Raw genomic sequence first — 18,604 nt, forward strand, 5'->3', positions numbered from 1 at the left:
CCACGACAGCTGACTCCTCCCCAGCATTGCCTAACAGCCTATCTAGATGCTCTGTGACATCTGCAACCACACCAGGCAGGCATGTCACTGTGCTATCTACATGCGGGTCACAAACCCACTCTCTATGCCCCAAATGATTGAATCATCCACTGCTAAGAGGCCACCAACCTCCAGAGAAGTATCCTTTGTGCGAGAGGATATGGGCACATCACCGAAGGAAGGTGTCCCTTCTAAGGGAGCATTCTCCTCTTCCTCAGAATCATGTCCTTTCTGAGACCTTCTTTCTCCATTACAGCAGAGGAGCTCTCAGCCTGGGAGTGGGATGTCGCAAAGTGTGCATGCACACTGAGCACTTCTGGCCGCTTCTGGTCCAATGTACACCAGGGCAGCAAGGAGGTTGCCACCCTGTGGGACCGATTTCAATGACAGTGTTGGTGGGGGAAATGTGGTGGTGATGGTGGTGGGGAAGAGCACCCTCTCCAGTCCTCAAAGCTACCTCTCCCATCTTCGAGCCAACAGGCGCTGGTTCCATACACACCACTAATTGTATTGTTTGAATCTGAGTTGCCTGGTTAATGAAAACCTTCTCTCTTACAATCTGCTTTATGAAGAGACAATTGTTTTTATTGCATACTCTTGTTTTTCTTTTAATCTAATTATAAGCCCTTGTTGGTGAAGTGTGCTACTCTTCATTTTGGGTTTGCCTTAGTCACATGCCTTTGGAGGCCTAGGACTGCCCAGCCCTTCAAGGAAGAGTTTTGTCACTTTACCCCCTTAGAAATCTTATATATAGAGTGGTTATCCCCACATCAAAATAAAGTGGATGGTGGCAGTCTACTGTGAATCCTTTACAGTCAAGGATTCACCGCAGTGAACTCCTTCCCTCATTCTTTGGCTCTGGCAGGAGCTATGACACAGATATAAGCAGCAGATAAAACATTAAAAAGCCTCTTTAAAAAGATGTGTTTTGAATTGTCCTAATCTTCTAAGCAATCTTCTTAGGACAGCTGAAAAGGACGTACAATAACATAGGCTTGATCCAGAGGAATCTAGCAAAGCTCCAATGAATCCAGGATAATCCCTTTTATTTGCTTTGGTTTTGCAAATACTATAGTGGAATAAAACAAGAGACAGCCTATTTAATGAGGTCATGCACACAACTGTTGGTTGGGCAGGGAGGGCAGGCCAGGGAAGAAGGCAGGAATGAACCTACTGTCCCCCTAGATCAGGCTTCCCCAAACTGTGGCCCTCCAGATGTTGCTGAACTACAACTTCCAGCATACCCAGCCACATAAAATTGTGTCTAGGGATGCTGGGAGTTGTAGTTCAGCCACATCTGGAGGGCCGCAGTTTGGGGAAGCCTGCCCTAGATGATCAACAAGCACCTCTTTGGTGTGCCGGCTTGTTCCCACATGATCCACACTGCTCCTGGCAATGCAGATCATTGGAGGCCTGGAAAACGAGTCCCAGCCTCCAGGAATCCCAAAACGCACTGCACAAAGCGCAGTGCATTGGGGGATTCCTCTATTATTTGAGTTCTCCAGGTGCCCAACTCCGTATATGCTTGGGTTGTGTGCAGCCCGAGCACACACACAATCCTAGACTGGGTTAGAGGAGGCGCTTGAGCCCCGTAAGCAAGGTTAAAGGCCAGGTTAAAAACCTGGGCTTCTGGGGGAGACAGTGCTGGGATCGCCCTTGATTCCAGCGTGGCACATGAGTAGCCAAGCCTGGTTGGGCTGGCCTAGCCTGGGTTGGGCTGCTTATGTGCACAGCCTCAATGTCATAGTTATTTGCCTATGCAAGACCATGGAAAGCTCATTGCTTCAGTACTATCTGCTGATCATTGTTTATAAAAAGGGTGTCCTTTTTAGAGGCATTTGGAGGCAATCAAATTAGCCCTCCAATTGCCTTCTATGTGCTCCTGTTTCACACATATGACTTTGGATCAGCCCTGGAATGAACACTCAGAGCATGACAAGTCTCCCTTTCATTTTTACACAAATTTCATCCACATGTTGGTTGCCAGGAGTTTGACTTACAAGGCTTGAATCAAATTAAAGCAGCAGAACCTAGCATGAAGCAGTGCCGACTATCTTGGTGTTTTATTTGGCAGGTTTTCCAGCTAACTCAGAGCACACTTGTTAGCAGTGTTCAATAGTGATGATTGCCCACTGTGTCTTGAAATATAGCACTCTTCAGCGTGTTCATTTGAACTTGTCCAGAGCGACACTGTAGGCTGTTACTTTATTGGCTTTGTCTGTGGAGATTGACTTCATGCTGACTTTAGCCAGTTCATTCATTTCTTGAATTCCAACCACCATTGAATAAGAGATTCAGGGACAATATTCTAGGTATCATGCACACAGTTTAGAGCATAAGGATGTGCATGAACCAAGGTTCAAGCACTGCAGGGAGGGGAACAGTGAGCGAGTGTTTTAAGAAAGAGGAGAGGAGGTCCTTACCTGCTCTCCACCATCCCATGCAGCTACCTGCTGGGGCGGTGCTTGTCATAAGTACCTGCCTGTGGCACCAGCACGCACATGGTGTACGCACATGCATGGGCACCATTTGCGTGGTTGGCATAGTGTTGCTGAATGCACAAATGGCACTGTGCATACATGGATGCCACGTGTGTGCTGGCACCACGCGTGGGTACTTGGGACAAGCGCCACCCCAGGAGGAAGTTGCATGCGGTGGATGAGAGCAGGTAAGGACCTCCTCTCCTCTTAAAGTTCTTGCTGGCCGTTTGCCTCCCTGCAGTGCTGAACCAGTGCTCGACTCTCGGTTCGTGCACATCTTTATTAGAGTAGTTCCTCAGCAACAGATTTGATTGAGTTGGCAGGGCCAACTCTGGATGCTTTCATACTAGACCTTTTTCTGGTACTGAAACAATTTGTTCAGTTATTCCCCCCCCCCCGAGAATCTGAATGATATTCATTCCACGTTATTGCATTCCTATGTTTTCCTCATTGTCATCCCATTCTCATCCCCAGGTTCTGATTTATCAGAACTGTTATTTAGAGCTTTTATCACAATTTTTTCACCACAATTGCAGTGCAGCCCTTTCAGGTGTGAACTTGTTATTCACCTGGTGTGACTGCCTCACAACACCTGGTGTGGAGGTGTGGTTTTTAACACAGTTGGTGATGGTGTGTAACTCCATCTTTTTGCTGTGCCTGTCCACCCCTCCAACCCTTGCAAACAAAAGTTTAATTTTTGTCAGTTCCATTTTGTGGTTGCTTTCTTTCTTATTTCCAGCACTGATATGTATGCATGGCCATTTGAAGAGATTACCACACATCAACACACACACATTCCTCATGCCTAGAAGCAGCAGTGGCAGCCTAGACGCAGTAGTGGCAGCCTAGACACAGTAGTGGCAGCAATGATAGTTCAAAGGGAGCTGGTGTGAAGCCATTTCAGAAAGCTTAGAATTATGTTGATGAGCTGTTTGGTAGTGAATAAAAAGGAACTGAATCCCATTTGGATTTGGAAAAAGTCTCCCACTTGGATTTGCGCAAAGATACAGCTCTACTGAGATATTGCTCTATTCCCTGGATCTGTTTTAGATTAGACCAAAAGGCACACCCCTCCTGGAGTGCTGTCTGGTCTGTATTGCACCCATTTGTCCTCCCACAGTATTCTTTTCCCCATAGAATACTGTGAGGTCTCCCCACCACACCCTTTCCCCAAACTTAGGGAAATGAGGGTGCCAGCAGAGAGGGCTTGCAACAACTGTAGGGTTCCCACCCCTGGATGCTGCTGTTGGCGAGACGTGTATAGCAGAGGAGAGCTGGTCTTGTGGTAGCAAGAATGGCTTGTCCCCATAGCTAAGCAGGGTCCACCCTGGGTGCATATGAATGGGAGAGTTGATGTGTGAGGACTCGAAGATCTTCCCCTCAGGGGATGGAGCCACTCTGGGAAGAGCAGAAGGTTCCAAGTTCCCTCCTTGGCTTCTCCAAGATAAAGGTGAGAGAGAGTCCTGCCTGCAACCTTGGAGAAGTCGCTGCCAGTCTGTGTGGACAATACTGAACGAGATAGACCTATGGTCTGGCTCAGTATATGGCAGCTTCCTATGTTCCTTTGTGTGTGTGTATGTATAATCTAATCTAATCTATCTAGCTATCTAAGTAATGAAATGAATACTGCTCATTTCTTTCATTTGTTAGTGGTAAAGAACCAAATAATTATGAATGTGATATATTAATTGAGCCATTTTTGGAAGGGTGGTATATAAGTCAAATAAATCAAATAAATAATTGGCAGCTCTTTCAGAATAAATTTGTAGCCATTTCGGCTTTGTTTTCCCCTAGCATCCTGAGTAGGTAAAATGGTTACAAGGAGAGGGGAGAGAGAGAGAGAAGAAAAAGGAGATTATGTCTGATCTTCAACTCAAAATAGATTTTACTGAAAGTGTCCATCCAACATTTTGGTAGGGCCCCTTTCCACACAGAACCTTCCATTCACATTGGCAAGGAGAGATATTTGTGGAAGTCTGTAAAACAGGATGACAAAGGCTTCATTTTTTGTGCGCCTATGTTTGTTTCACCTTGGCCTTTGTTGTAAAAGAGTGTAAGGAAGTAGAAGCCATTTTTTCACATTGAATCTTCATGAGTTTCATGAAGATTCAGGGTGGACCCTGCTTAGCTAAGGGGACAAGTCATGCTTGCTACCACAAGACCAGCTGAAACCATCAGCTGAAACCAGCAATTGGATCTGAGAGATGGTGAATTTCAACTTAGCTTATTTATCACATTTGTAACTGATCGTTCCTCCAAGAGTCTCATGGTAGTCATTATGAGGGATGTTTCACTTTATCTTCTGAGAAATTCTGGAGAGAGAAAAATTAGACTGAGAGAGAATGACTTGACCCAAGGCTACTCGGTTAAGCTGCAGGGATCCAATCAATCAATCAAACTTTATTTCGATCAAAGATCAAATACAGCTGCAGGGATTTTAATCCAGGCCTCCAGTCCAAGTCTGTCCAAGATTCTTTTCAGCAGACCACACGTGCTCTTTTTCAGGTCATTGGACCCTCTACTGGAAGTGTTACTGAAGCAGATGCATTGCCTTACAAGTGGACTTTAGATTCCAAAAGGCAGATTTTAAAGTGGATAAAATTGCAAGTTGGAGATCTTGTATGAGATGTCTTATTTTTGGATCTAAATAACATAATATTAAATAGTTCACTGTTGTATTATACTGAACTATTTAATTCAACATTATATGAATTCAAGAAAATCTATAAAGCTCTCTAACTTGCAATTGTATCCACTTTGAGATTCATTGGGTTCATGCACATGACTGGTACGGGGCAGGGAAGGGAACGCAGGGATGAATCTACCTTCCCCCAGATTATCGCTGATCTCCTCTTTGGCACACCATCGTGCACCTACATGATCTGTGCTGCTCTGAGCAGCATGGATCACTGGAGGCTGGGAAAATGAGCCCTGGCCTCCAGAGAGTTATTCACACATGGCTTCAGGCTATGGGGTAAATGTTGAGTAAAGCCACTTTGAATTACATTCACGGCATTGAGGGAAGCAGCCTCTCCCCTCTGCTCTCAGGGTTTTTTTGGTGCAGGTTCACATCACATGCCTCCATGTTTTCCTTCTAGCCAATGGGGGAGGGAGATTTCTAAAGGCTATATCTGCATTCCTAAAGAGAGTTTCCCTCTTATCATGTTAATGTTTCTATGCCAGCACCTCTCCCTATTTGCTCCAGAGTTTTCAGAAAAAGTCGCTTAAAACCAGCATTTAAAAAACCCAGAAATACATCGAGATAAGCTAGAATTCGGAAGACAAAGCCTGATTTGTGCGTGGAGTGGGTCCAAGGATATCGAAGGGACTTCGGGGTAGGTTTGACTGGTGTGTGAAAGCACACTCTCTCTTCTGGAGGAGACTTGAGGTAACAGCCCTGTCTGTAAAACCTCCAGGAATCCCCCAATGCACCATGTGAGCAGCGCAGTGGAATCATTGGAGGATTCCCCCGTGAGTCAGGTGCCCTAGGTGCCTGACTCTCTGTGTGTGTGTGTGTGTGTGTGTGTGTGTTCGGGCTGTGTGCAGCTTGAGCACACACACAACCCCAGATCTGGGGTGGAGGGCATGCTTGCACCCTCTAAGCCCAGTCAAGGGCCTGGTCAAAAAGTCAGGCTAGTGGGAGCAGAAATGCTGCGATTGGGAGTGGTCCCAGCGCTCCACATGAGCAGCCCAACCCAGGCTGCCCTGTCCTAGCCTGGGCCGGGCTGCTCATAACCTCACCGTCTCAAACCAATGTGCCCAGCCTTTTGGGTGATGTGTCTTGCAGAAGTTATTTCTATCATTTTATCACATTACAGGATTTTGAGTTGGGTCAACCTTTTGCATCTCAATATAGAGTGCTGCAGTGATCTCTGTGTGCAGTGTTGAAAGACAGAGTGGTGCAGCATTTGACTGTCTTTCTTTCTAGGCTTCAGTGATTCATTTATTGCCTCAATTTTTGCCTTAATTTATTGCCTCGGTTTTGGGTTTTTTTGTTGATCATATTTCCCCCCAAGTCTGAAATGCAGGAGTTGTTTGTTCGCAGTTTCCTAGGAGAGTAATCATGTTAAGAAATTAATTACACACCTGAAAACAAAATGTGGCTGTTAAAATGCACATTAGGAATAAATTGCGTACTCCAAATTAGACAATTTGCAGCTTGACTAAGTAGCCCAACACGATATGAAAATAGCTGAAGATGTGGATGAGGATTTAGAGAGAAATGGCATTCAAGATCATAAACAAATAGACTCCCCCACAACCCCCAGCTGGCAAGAATTGTATTCATTTTCATGGTAAGTGAAAATCTTGAATCCTGAAACACAGATATAAGTATTTGCAGCTTCTTTGCATTACTCATCAGGGTATTATCACTCTGAGGCCCAAACTAACTATTGCATGCAGATGCAGGTAATGTTATGCTGACAACTCTTTTTAATCAAGAAAATCTGGGATAGAAAAGCCTGAGATACAAAGCTGCAGACAACTCTGGAAATGCACAGACCATCCATCACTTTTCTGATCGTAAGCAATTCTTCTTTCTCGTGTGATTCCTTTGGGCACATAGCTGCCATATTATTTCCTGCTACTGGCCTCAAATCTAGGCTATTCCTTATAACGAGGAAGTGCTTGGATTTTGAAGTTTAGTGGGTTAACTATATTTTGCAAGTAGGTGGCGCAATGGTTCCTATCCACCCACTAAAAGCTTTGGGCTAGTTGCAGTTGGGTTGGGACCTAGTCAAATGGCTGTCATTTGGGGGATAGAATGCCAGGTCTTCCAATCCCCACAGTTAGATATGCCTGCAAGTCCACATAGATTTCACAGGACATATCCTGAACACCTGGTTGTCTCAACAATATCTAGCTACAATATCAAGCTCTGTGGTCTTGAACTTTGGGTTTCTTCCTGTGGAATATCATGTGACTGGCTGAGCCACATTACTTACTATAGGACTATACAACTTAGCCCGCTTGCAGATGCTGGACTACAACTCCCATGATCCCTGATTATTGGCCACTGTTGCTGGAGATGCTGGGAGCTGTGGTCTAAAAGTCGATGGAGGGACAAAATTGTGGAACTCTGATGTTTTGCTTGCACTTAGAGAATGGGCCCAGGGGATGGTCAGGTATTGTGGCCCCTCATGGGCAAAAGAGTGTTCAGATGAGCAACTGTGGTCATGAGCTGGCTTCTGGTAGCAACCGGCATGCTTGGGTTTCCGCCTTGGAGAATGGTCAGGCATCCCCCTGGAATGTGACTGCTGAGTACATTCCACAGCCTCTGTATGAGGAGGGCCTGGCTTGGCTTGCTCTCAGGCTCTAGTGTGTGCCCTACAGGGAGATGCCCCAGGCAGGAAGAGATGAGGAGTGGAGTTTGATGGCATGGCCTTGTGCTCCCTGCTGAAAGTAGACCTCTGTCATCTCTGATAGCTTTTCAAAAGACCTTCAAAACACATTGACTCAACCCAGCATTTCATTAGATTGTAAATTCACAAATTGTTCTTTAAATCTTTTATTATTTTGCATTTTTATTGTTATTGTTTTTAAATTTTTATGTGTTAGGGTGTAAACCAGCTAGGGACATGAGTTGGTATCAAAGGAATGAAGTGTGTCCTAGGAACCAAGGGGGGAACTCCTGGGTGGGGTGGGGGACCTGCAGCTTCTGTTCGAACACATGCCCAGTGTGAGCCACTTGGGAGGCGCCTGGGAGCAACTCTTTTAGGATGCCACCCTGGTGAGATACAAGCACTGCCCCACTGAGGAGGCTGGTGGGGCACAGCATGTAAGTGCCAGCCTAGAGTGAAACAGTAACTGTAACAGTAGCAGCAGCAGCACAAGAGGCCAGCCTCCATGGTGCTATTGTGCCTGAGTGGTTCTCAGCCATGAAACACACTGGGTAACTCTGGCCAGTCACTCATCTCTCAGCCTAACCTACCTCACAGGGTTGTTCTGAGGCTAATCGTAACCCAAGTACACCACTCTGGGCTCCAGAATGAGATATAAATGTCAATAAATAAATAAAACTAGTATCCTGATTATGTGACTTTAACTATTCCAGGTTCTAGAGCAGGGCTGCACAACTATCGCCCTCCAGTTGCTGAATTACAATACCCATCATCCCTGACTATTGGCCACTGTTAGCGGGGGATGATGAGGCTTGCAGTTCAACAACAGCTGGAAGGGCTGAAATTGTGCAGCCCTTCTCTAGAGGAAAAACTTGGGTTGTCAGATTCAAAATGAGGCTAATTAGGTACTTCTAGCAGCTACATTTTTGGCAAGTGGAACTTCTTCTAGTGCTTGCAGCAGTAGCTCTATGGCTAAGAAACTGGAGTAGTATCCTATTATTCTTATGCTGAATTGAATGTGCCCGCTCTGGGAACTACTAGATTTTGCACAATCACTGCTACTTCTTTCTTGGAGGGTGAAGGATCTAGCAGTTTATTTCCTTAGATAGCATGGGTGAAAAGTGGTTCTGTCTAGCCCAGGACCACTGGGCTAGACAGAACCATGGAAACTAATTCCATGTCCTTAAAAACACCAAACAAAACACCAGAGATGTCTTGCAGCAAAGCACAACAAATATGATCAACCCATAATACGTCCAAACTAGCCTGCTCACCTTCATGTGTGTGTTTTGTTAGAACGGCGGCAGGTGTGTGTGTATCTGCTATACACTCAGGAGGAACAGCGGTTTCCCTTGCAAGAATGCCCCAATTAATCAACCATCATTGAGCTGTACATACCAACCTCTGATTGGTTTCTGTGGATTCTGTCTTGAGAATTTTGTGGAGGTTAGACCCAATAACAGTTCAGGGTGTTGTTGAAGGTTCTTCTTTTTTTAAAAAGGGATTTGCTACAACAATAATTATTAAAGTTGTCAAGAACATTTTCTTTAGGGTGCATTTTGCCATTTTATATTTTAAAAAGAAAAGAAAAATGATTTATGCAGCATAGCCTATTCCTGGGATTCAGTGGGTTCTAATTACTATCATTAGTGTTATGACATTTGTAAGATATTCATTTACTTGAGAAGGTGGGAACACAGATATTAAGACAAGAAGTGGGGGGAAAGCAACCCTTTAAGGCCTACCTATGGCACACGCATATCAAAGAGCTTATATTCGCAGCCACAACGTTTAATAAAAAAGTGTACATAGACACATAGCATTTTGTATATGAGGGCAAAACGTAATGTTTTGGATGACAGTGCGATGCCTAGAGAATAAGGGTGGCACTCAACACACAGCAGCAAAAGGGGAAGGGCTTCAAAAAGGCATAAATGATGTACAGAACATATGACAAAAATATCTCTATGGCAAACATGTTTCAGCAAATTGCCTTCCTCAGGGGCACAAAAAGGACTTATTCTAGTGGCATGGAATCCCACTAACTATGGTTAATCGGGTAAGTCCGCTGCTGCAAAACATGGCACCCCAGTGCTGAGTTCTCCTTCTCTTTCCCATAATGTGTATGTTAGAGGTTGCTGATTTTTACCCACAATAGGCAAAACAGCAGAGCACTAAGGAATGAGTACACACTCCAGTTACAGAGCAGGTAGCAGAGGATGGTTCGGATATTGAAGCTGTTTAGAGAAAACACATGGAGATCCTTGTATGACTAAACACTAAATATTTATTGGTTAAATACACTTAGATAGGAAAGACCTATCTCTAATCTAAAGGACTACATAGTAGATAGGTAAGGAGAGAGAGAGATGTTTCCATCTGCTCTCTAGGAGGAAAGGAAAGATTGTGACTCAGCACAGGAAGTGCTGCAGAGTCAGTTCAGGGGTCATAGAGTAGGGACAGATAGGGAGACCCTGACTCACTGTCTCTACTCCCAATGCCCCTAGTGGTCATTAGGACAGTTGGTGCAAAAGGTCGATGCACTGGAGTGGAAGTTCATCTCCAACAGTGTAGGGATAGTTACTATGCGTCATGGGACATCACATTCTGTATTTCCCTGTCCCACACCATGGGCTGCTGCTGGTGAGGGCAGAGAAATGCACCATGTGGTGATGTCATGATATTGGAGTATGTGTGTTTTACTGGGGAGATCTTGATTAAGGGATGCCATTTTCCACAGCATCCCTACATCACCCATATTGCATAGTTGTGCCTTCAGTTATAGAAGTGCCACTGACCATTTGTACACTAACATCCACAGTTTTATTTTTTACTGATCAAGTGTCTCTTGGGGAGGGAATAACTCACAGGTGGCTTGTTATGTCTTAGTGTTTTGCAGTGCAGGGCAGAAGTAACAGGCATATAATGTTTTAGCATGGCACACCCCCCCCCCACGCAACTGCAAAGGAGACAGAAGCACAGTCAGCAAATCATTCAGATCAATAAAGCAATTCAATTCTCCTCTCAAATAAAATGGATGGGGTGTGAAGTCTACTTGCTGACATCCCAGGAGTCCAAGATCCTTTGGGAAGTTGGCAGGAAGCAGAAGGGAAGGGAAATCTATCAGGTCTTGATGGGATAGACACAAATATGGCATAGGGTCCACTTCTTCCTTGCAGAGAAGGAAAGGAAAGGAAGTTCACAGAGTACACAGCAAGAGGATGATCTTCAAAACTTATTGCTGAACCTTCCTTTAAAACACATGGAAGCAACACATGGTTGCAAGGGCCTAGTCTCTTGCTGCTGCTTTGTTTTTAAAGCAAAATACCATGTTTTAACATGCACACAGTCTTCATGACAGTGCACAAGTATGTTGTATTTGAATATTGGCACCTGACCTTAAGTGGCGCAGCAGGGAAATGTTTGACTAACAAGCAGAAGGTTGCCGGTTTGAATCCCTGCTGGTACTTATATTGGGCAGCAGTGATACAGACAGATGCTGAAAAGCATCATCTCATATTGCATGGGAGGAGGCAATGGTAAACCCCTCCTGTACTCTACCAAAGAAAACCACAGGTCTCTGTGGGCACCAGGAGTCGAAATAGACTTGACGGCACACTTTTCCTTTATCTTTATCTAAGTGCAAAATGTCTCATGAGAAGCAGGACCCAAACTCCTACTGTATATATGCTGATAAACACGAGAATCAGTTTTAGTTTCTTGATGAAAAAGCTGCAAAACACAAAGTGACCATTTACTTGAAAGAGCGAATAAGATGTTGGGTGTGTGTGGAAAGCAAAAACCACAATGGAAATATATCATAAGCTGGAAGGCTTGAGTGGGGCTGCTCTATTCCTATTCCTAAAGCCACCTCTTTTCTGGGTGCAGTCTTTGGCCAGCTTCCTTTGGGTGGCTTTGGCTGTTACAAGCAACTGCAAGGAAGCACCAAGAGCATATTTATTTATGAATGACTTACACATCAGCCTTTCATGAAGAGTAAAGTTGTGCCTCTTCCCTGTGAAGAAGTATGTGATGCAACTAGTGCTTAGGCATCTCTGGGACAGATATGCGAGTATCCTCTTTGGATGATGCTAGAAACACAAAATATGAAAGTTCCATCTGAACCTTTCTGAGTCAGCAAGGATGCACTTGAATCCAAGAGGCTCCTGTAGGTTGCTTCAAATGTTTTCTACCTGAGAAAGTGCAGACCAGCACAACAGCCCAGCAGAGATGGGGGAACGTTTCCTTTTTACATCAGCTAGACATGGTTCCTTTGCTAAATCAAAAGAAACAAAATAAACAAGTTTCAGCTGCCATTTCATCAGAGCAGGAAAAAAGCACTGCTTAATTAGACACTGCGGATCACATATTAATTACAGGCTGGGCTAGATCACTGCTGCATTAGTAGTCTTGGCACTTCCCTGACATGGCAGGCCTCCCTACACTTCTCCGTCAATGTTTTTCGGCAGGGCTGTGTGTGGGAGTCCTGAGAACAAGCTGCCAAGTAACAGGCAGGTGTCCAAGATTTCTGCGGAAGGCAGGAAAATAATTTTCTTCACATTTTCTCCCTTTTTATGTTTAACTAGCAGGGAAGAACAGCCCCCCCGCCCACCTTCTTTCTTTTTTCTTTTTAAAAGAGATGCTGTCACTCCAACGCCAGAAAAGGGAAAGGATGTTTCCTCTGTTACTCTGTCACAGCTTAACAGGATTGCATGAAAGGGATCTTAAAACATCACATTGACATCTGTTACCGATCAAAGTATCCACTGTCATATACACTTCATGCACTTTGATCAGGGCGCACAAATGGTCCATTCCATGTCACTCTCAGTTCCTGACTGTTCTCGGCCCTGTTAGTGTCCTAGGAGTCATAGTATTCGGATGCTATGAATGTTGTGCATACAGAACGTGCTAGGCAGTCTCACCATGCCTTGATTAGGGATGCTATCAGGAGGTCACTATAGGCACTTTATGTGGGACCTTTACTAGGATTTTTACTATGGTGTATTATTGTTCTGTTCCTGCTTCCTGCATGTGGCACATATCTAAAGAATTCAGATGATCCTGTAGGAGCTTCATGGGTAGAAGATTCCGTTTGCAGGGGAGGGAAAATCCCCTTATCTTCTGCCCCGTTTCTGATTCTTTGATTCTGATTCATGGAGGGCTTTGAAATCTACATTACATAGTGTAGGGGCTAATAAAAGGACTGCTGACAGGATCTCCTGGGCCTGGTATGCTATTTGTATTCAGGTCTCTTTCTGGAGAGAGGCGCACATTTTGACAACCCCTCAGAATTCTGTCTCACTCCAGAGTTCTGGGCTAGGAATGTGCACGGAACCGGCTGGCCCAATTCAGTTCGAGGCTGGCCCAGCCTCAAACCCAACTGGGCCAGTTCGATCCAGCACCCACTCGAACCCCCTCCGGTTCGGGATCTTAAAATTCTTTACAATTTTTTTTTAACCTTTTACTCCCCTTGGAGGAGTTCCTGGAGGTGGTGTGTGTGTGGGGGGGGGTCCACTGAGATTTCCCCCTCCCCCCACCAGCCTTCTAAATTACCCCCCTTGCCCGGTTCAGGGGCTCTTCAGACAGTTTTCGGCCTTCATCCGACGGCCCCACAGTTATGTTGGGGGCTGGGCACCTGCACACATGGCTGCCTGCACACATGGCCTCTGCGTGGCCCGGGCAGGCCCCCGGCCCCCAACATGGCCACCGGGCCACTGGGTGAAGGCCGAAGAGTGCCCGAACTGGGCGAGGGGATTTAGAAGGATGTCAGGGGGAGGGGGAACCTCAGTGGAAATCCCCCCCCCGCTGCCTCCAGGAACTCACCCAAGGGGAGTAAAAGGTAACAAAAAATAATTTAAAAAAAGAAAAAAAAAAGAATTAGAATTGTGAACCCCCTGAACTTCAGGGTCCGCCTCCCCTCTCCTCCTCACCCTGAGTGTTAACCTGATTGAAAATAATGAGGTTAACAGAGCGCTTGCTCTGTTAACTTCATTTAAGGGAAGAGGTAGTTAGTCAGGCTAGTCGCCAGGGAACCACCGGGCTTGCCTGTGAGCCCGGTAGTTCCCACTATTGATCAAAGGCTGGCCTCCGGTAGCGTTTTGATCAATTGTGCGAATACCTTCAAAGAGTGAAAAGAGATGAGGGATTTTATACTGAGGCAGTATACCTACGTCTACAGCAATGGGTGTTCTGTGTTTGCCAGTGGGGATTCCCTGGCAAACACAGTGAACAGTCATAGAAGGCTAGGAAGTCTTTCACAAGACCTCCGGTGGCCACTGCGAAGAGCTGTGGGGGAGCTCAACTGCTTTTGCCATCAATCAAACAGTGGCCACCCTCCATCTGCCCCATCTGGCAGGAGTTGGGAGTGGGAGGACCTCTCCACTCCCACATCCCAGAGTGCCTCATGTTACGAGTGTGGTGGCTGCTTTCGTTAGAGCAGCTGCTATGTTTGGCATGGCGGCTCCTCTCCCTCCTGCTTGCTGCCAGAAATGGTGGTGGGCTGGGGGAAAAGCTGTTTAACCTGGTGGCAGTTTCCTGGATAATCGCTGGCTGAGATTAAGCAAACCATAGGTTCACTAAATACCAGGTTAAAAACTCAGGCTTGGTGCAGGGGCAGCACCAAGATTAAGCTCAATCCCAGCACTTCACACGTGCAGCCTAGCCGAGGCTGGGCTGCCCTAGCCTGGGCTAGGCTCTGCGTGTGAACAGCCTCTAGATGTTAGGGAGAAGGGAGACTTGCCTTGCCTCTGACATGCTAGTTTTATGTGTTTCAGGGTTAAAAATTCACTTATGTGGGCCCCAGATTACAGACTGAAGTGGAAAAGACCAGGCATAGATTTACCACCGTATTGAGAACTAGGCCATAGTGAATTATATACAGACTGAAGCTATTCTCATGCGTGAGCAAAACTGGGCTAAGGAGAACCAGGTGAGCCCGGTGGCTCCACGGTGGCAAGCCCACCACCCCCTTAAATGAGGTTAACAGAGCAAGCGGTCCACTGGAGCGCTGGAGACAAGCCACCACTTATCTGGGTGGGTGATTCATGAATGTATGGAATTCCTTTCCATAAGACGTGGTGATGGCCACTAGCTTAGATGTTTCTAAAAGAGGACTAGTTCATGGAGGACAAGTCTATCAGTGTCTACTTGTTTTGATGGCTGTGCTCCTTCCCAGTTCAGAGTATTTCTCTGAAGTTTCAGGGGGGAAACGGCTGGAGAGAGCTGTTGTTTTCATGACCTGTTTGTAGACTTCCTATTGGCATCTGATTGGCCTCTGTGGGAAATAGGGTGCTAGGCTTGATGGACCTTTGGTCTGATCCACCAGAGCTTTTCTTATGTCCTTACTGTGGTGGTGCAGTGCAGTAGATGAACGGATCCTCTCCACCTCTGCCAACAGCTGCAGCATGAATTTCTCTTCTCCATAAATGTTTGTCCATCTCTTTAAGCTGTCAGTTCTTCCCTGTCAACAGCAGCCTGACTGCAATCAATTGCATTGGACTGCATTGGCATTTCCGCCCCTCAATTTTGTTCTGGTTTCTGCAGGCTCAGCTTGTTTGGAGCTTATAAATTGTAAGAAAATTGACACCCACCATTCTCTTTTAAACACTACCTGTCTTCAGGGTGTAGACCACCAGTTGTCAAACACAGGACAAGCTTCCCGAAGTCAAACATGGATTGTTTGAGCCTTCCCAAGTGTAACTAATTGGCTTGCCCACTGACAAACTCCCACTAAAAATATAATTTACGACAAAACACAGAAAAACAAATTACCTTGCAGTGCCAGTCTTGTCCTTAAAAGTGGAGGAACTAGATCAAGGGGAAAAGTGTAAGGCTGGAAAAATTCACTACATATTTGACAGACCCCTGTGACTTTTCAGACAACTGTGTAGCACAGAGTAGAGGACTGCCCGCGCCCTGAGTTACAGAGGTGAACATCGGTACAAAGATGAGATGGGATTCTGTCTCCCAGCTCGATAAAGATATATAAGTGAGAAGTATGGATGGGCTACCTTTGATAATTGCTAATGCCTTTCTAGGGAAGTCTGCCTCACAATATGAATACTATGGGAACAGATTTACTTAGCTCAGGAGCTCACAAGGGATACTATCTACTTTGAGAAGCCACTAGTAAGTTAATGACCCAGCTGTGATTGTGAATGGGGCGGGTCTATGTGGGTGTTGCTGACAGGCTAATGGGGAACCCGCAGGTGGACAAAAACCCTTGGTGGGAGGGGGATCTCCTACACCAATACATGAAGGATAACTGGCTAACTGTACCGCTACTATCTGAGCAAAGAGGCAGTTTTTAAAGTGGTGACTCTCTTACATTTATCAGGGGGAGTGCAATGTTCCTCTGTTGTTGGCGTCTACATTGTGTTTCTTTTTAGAATGTGAGGCCTTTAGGGACAGGGAACCATCTTCTTTCTTTTTCTGTGTAAACTAGTTTGTGAACTATTTTGTTGAAAAGCTGTATATAATTATTTTAAACAAACAAACAAACAAACAAACAAATCATTGCCAGTGAATGGGAGGCCTGTGTGGGTGGTGACCTACAATGGACCATCCAGCTGCACCACACTACACCTGGGAGCCACACTACACCTGGGAGCCACACCCCTCTCCTACTCCTTCTTCAGAAGAGTGCGATGGCCAGCTCCACCACAGGAGAAGGACACCAGTTACCTACTTCAGAAGGAAATCTGTTGGCTGTGAGAAGAAAAGGGCAAGCTGGAGCACAGAAAAAAGGGAGATCAGTGTAAGACAGGTGCTAAGGACCGCCTGTAATGTAATGTACCTTAGAGCTGGGACTCTGTTGGACAAAGTGCTGAGAGAACTACCGCCAAAGGTTATGTGCTAAAATAAATCATAAGAGCAGTTACTTCCAACAGCCCAGGTGCTGTTCATGCAGCCAATGCACTAGCAAAGGGCTATATGATGTGGCCCCCTTGGGTTTGGGGTGAAGAGGGCCTCACAGGCTCTCACAGAGTTGCCATCTCCTGACTTGATTTAATAATTCCAGGGCATTGTTTAGGAAATGTGTCCTATGTCTCAGCAGCCCATTCTCTTACCCTCCTCACCCAGATTTCTGAAGACCATCTCTTCTTGGAAGGGTACCCTTTTCATAGAACTGGGTGCATAATATCACCCAGGCTCAGCTACAATACAATTATCATGTAGGAAAACAGTACTGGCAATCATGGAAAGAGCCATATTTGCTAATGGAGGGAAGTTCTTAAAGAATAAATGTGTCAACAATAGCCACATTTATTTATTAATTATTTAAAATATTTCTGTACTGCCCAAAACTTGTGTCTCTGGGTAGTTTACAATTAAAATAATTTAAAACATTAAATCAATTAACAATTAAAATCATTTAGAAGATTAAAAACACTTATAACCCAGTATTAACATTATTTAAAACTATAAATCTAATTAAAAGCCTGAGTGAATAAATGTGTCTTCAGTGCCTTTTTAAGAGTTACCAGAGATGGGGAGACTCTTATTTCAACAGGGAGCACATTCCAAAGTCCAGGGCTGAAACGGAGAAGGCCCATTCCGAGTAGCTGCCAAGTGGGTTGGTGGCAGCCGTAGGCAAACCTCTCCAGATGCACTTAGCAGGCGGTGGGACTCATGGTGAAGACGACGTTCTCTTAAATACCTAGAGCCTAAGCTGTTTAGGACTTTATAGCTTATAACCAGCACCTTGTATTTTGCCTGGAAATGTACTGGCAGTCAGTATAATTTTTTCAACACAGGAGTGATATGGTTTCTCCTTGATGATCCAGAGACCAACCTGGTAGCCGCATTCTGAACCAACTGCAGTTTCTGGAATATGTACAAAGGCAGCCCCACATAAAGCAGTAATCCAGTTTAGAGGTTACCAGCATATGTACCACTGTTCTGAGGTTATTCATCTCAAGAAATGGACGAAGCTGGCATATCAGCCGAAGCTGATAAAAAGCACCTCTGGCTTCAACTTCGGACACCAGGGAGAGGTTCAGATCCAGAAGCACCCCCAGACTGTACACCTGTTCCTTCTGGGGGAGCATGACCCCATCCAGAACCGGCAGATTAAAATCATCTCCCGAGTTTTGACCCTGCACAATAAGTACCTCAGACTTATCTGGATTCAGTCTCAGTTTGTTATCCCTCATCCAGCCCGTTAGTGCCTCCAGGCCAGGCAGGTGTTTAGGGAGGTTATGCCTTCTCCTGATGATGTTGACGTGGAGAAATAGATTTGGGAGTCATCAGCATATTGATAACCTCCTGCACCAAATCTCCTGATGATCTCTCCCTGCGGTTTCATGTAGATGTTAAATAGCATTGGAGACAATACGGAGCCCTGAGGGAAACCATAGGAAAGTTCGGATTTTGAAGAATAGTCTCCAAGGGACACCATCTGGAATCTGCCCATGAGGTAGGAGCGGAACCACTGCAAAGCAGTGCCTCCCACCCCCAATCCCCTCAGATGTTCCAGAAGGATGCTATGGTCAACAGTATCGAAAGCTGCCAAGAGATCCAAAAGGACCAAGAGAGTCACACTCCCTCTGTCAATTCCCAATTGGAGATCATCCATCAGTTTGACCAAGGCAGTCTCTCCCCATAGCCTGCCCAAAAGCCAGTTTGAAATGGGTCTAGATAATCAGTTTCCTCCAAGACTGCCTGGAGTTGGGAGGCCACCACCTTCTGAATCACCTTGCCCAACCATGGAAGAGACAGCCCTGTAATACATAATTATTC

The 18,604-nt window shown here is 45.5% G+C and overlaps 1 protein-coding gene across 1 annotated transcript in view; it reads right to left on the reverse strand.

Annotated features, from left to right (window-relative positions):
- Nucleotides 1–11,812: 11,812 nt before the first annotated feature.
- The window catches only part of HRH2 (histamine receptor H2), a 187,654-nt gene continuing 180,862 nt past the window's right edge, over nucleotides 11,813–18,604 (reverse strand). Inside the window, exon 5 of the mRNA XM_053300031.1 lies at nucleotides 11,813–12,137. Coding sequence (XP_053156006.1) covers nucleotides 12,116–12,137 — 22 coding nt within the window. The 3' untranslated portion in view covers nucleotides 11,813–12,115. The remainder of the gene's footprint in view (nucleotides 12,138–18,604) is intronic.

The sequence above is a fragment of the Hemicordylus capensis genome, chromosome 2, assembly GCF_027244095.1.
Source record: "Hemicordylus capensis ecotype Gifberg chromosome 2, rHemCap1.1.pri, whole genome shotgun sequence".
NCBI classification, from domain to species: Eukaryota; Metazoa; Chordata; class Lepidosauria; order Squamata; family Cordylidae; genus Hemicordylus; species Hemicordylus capensis.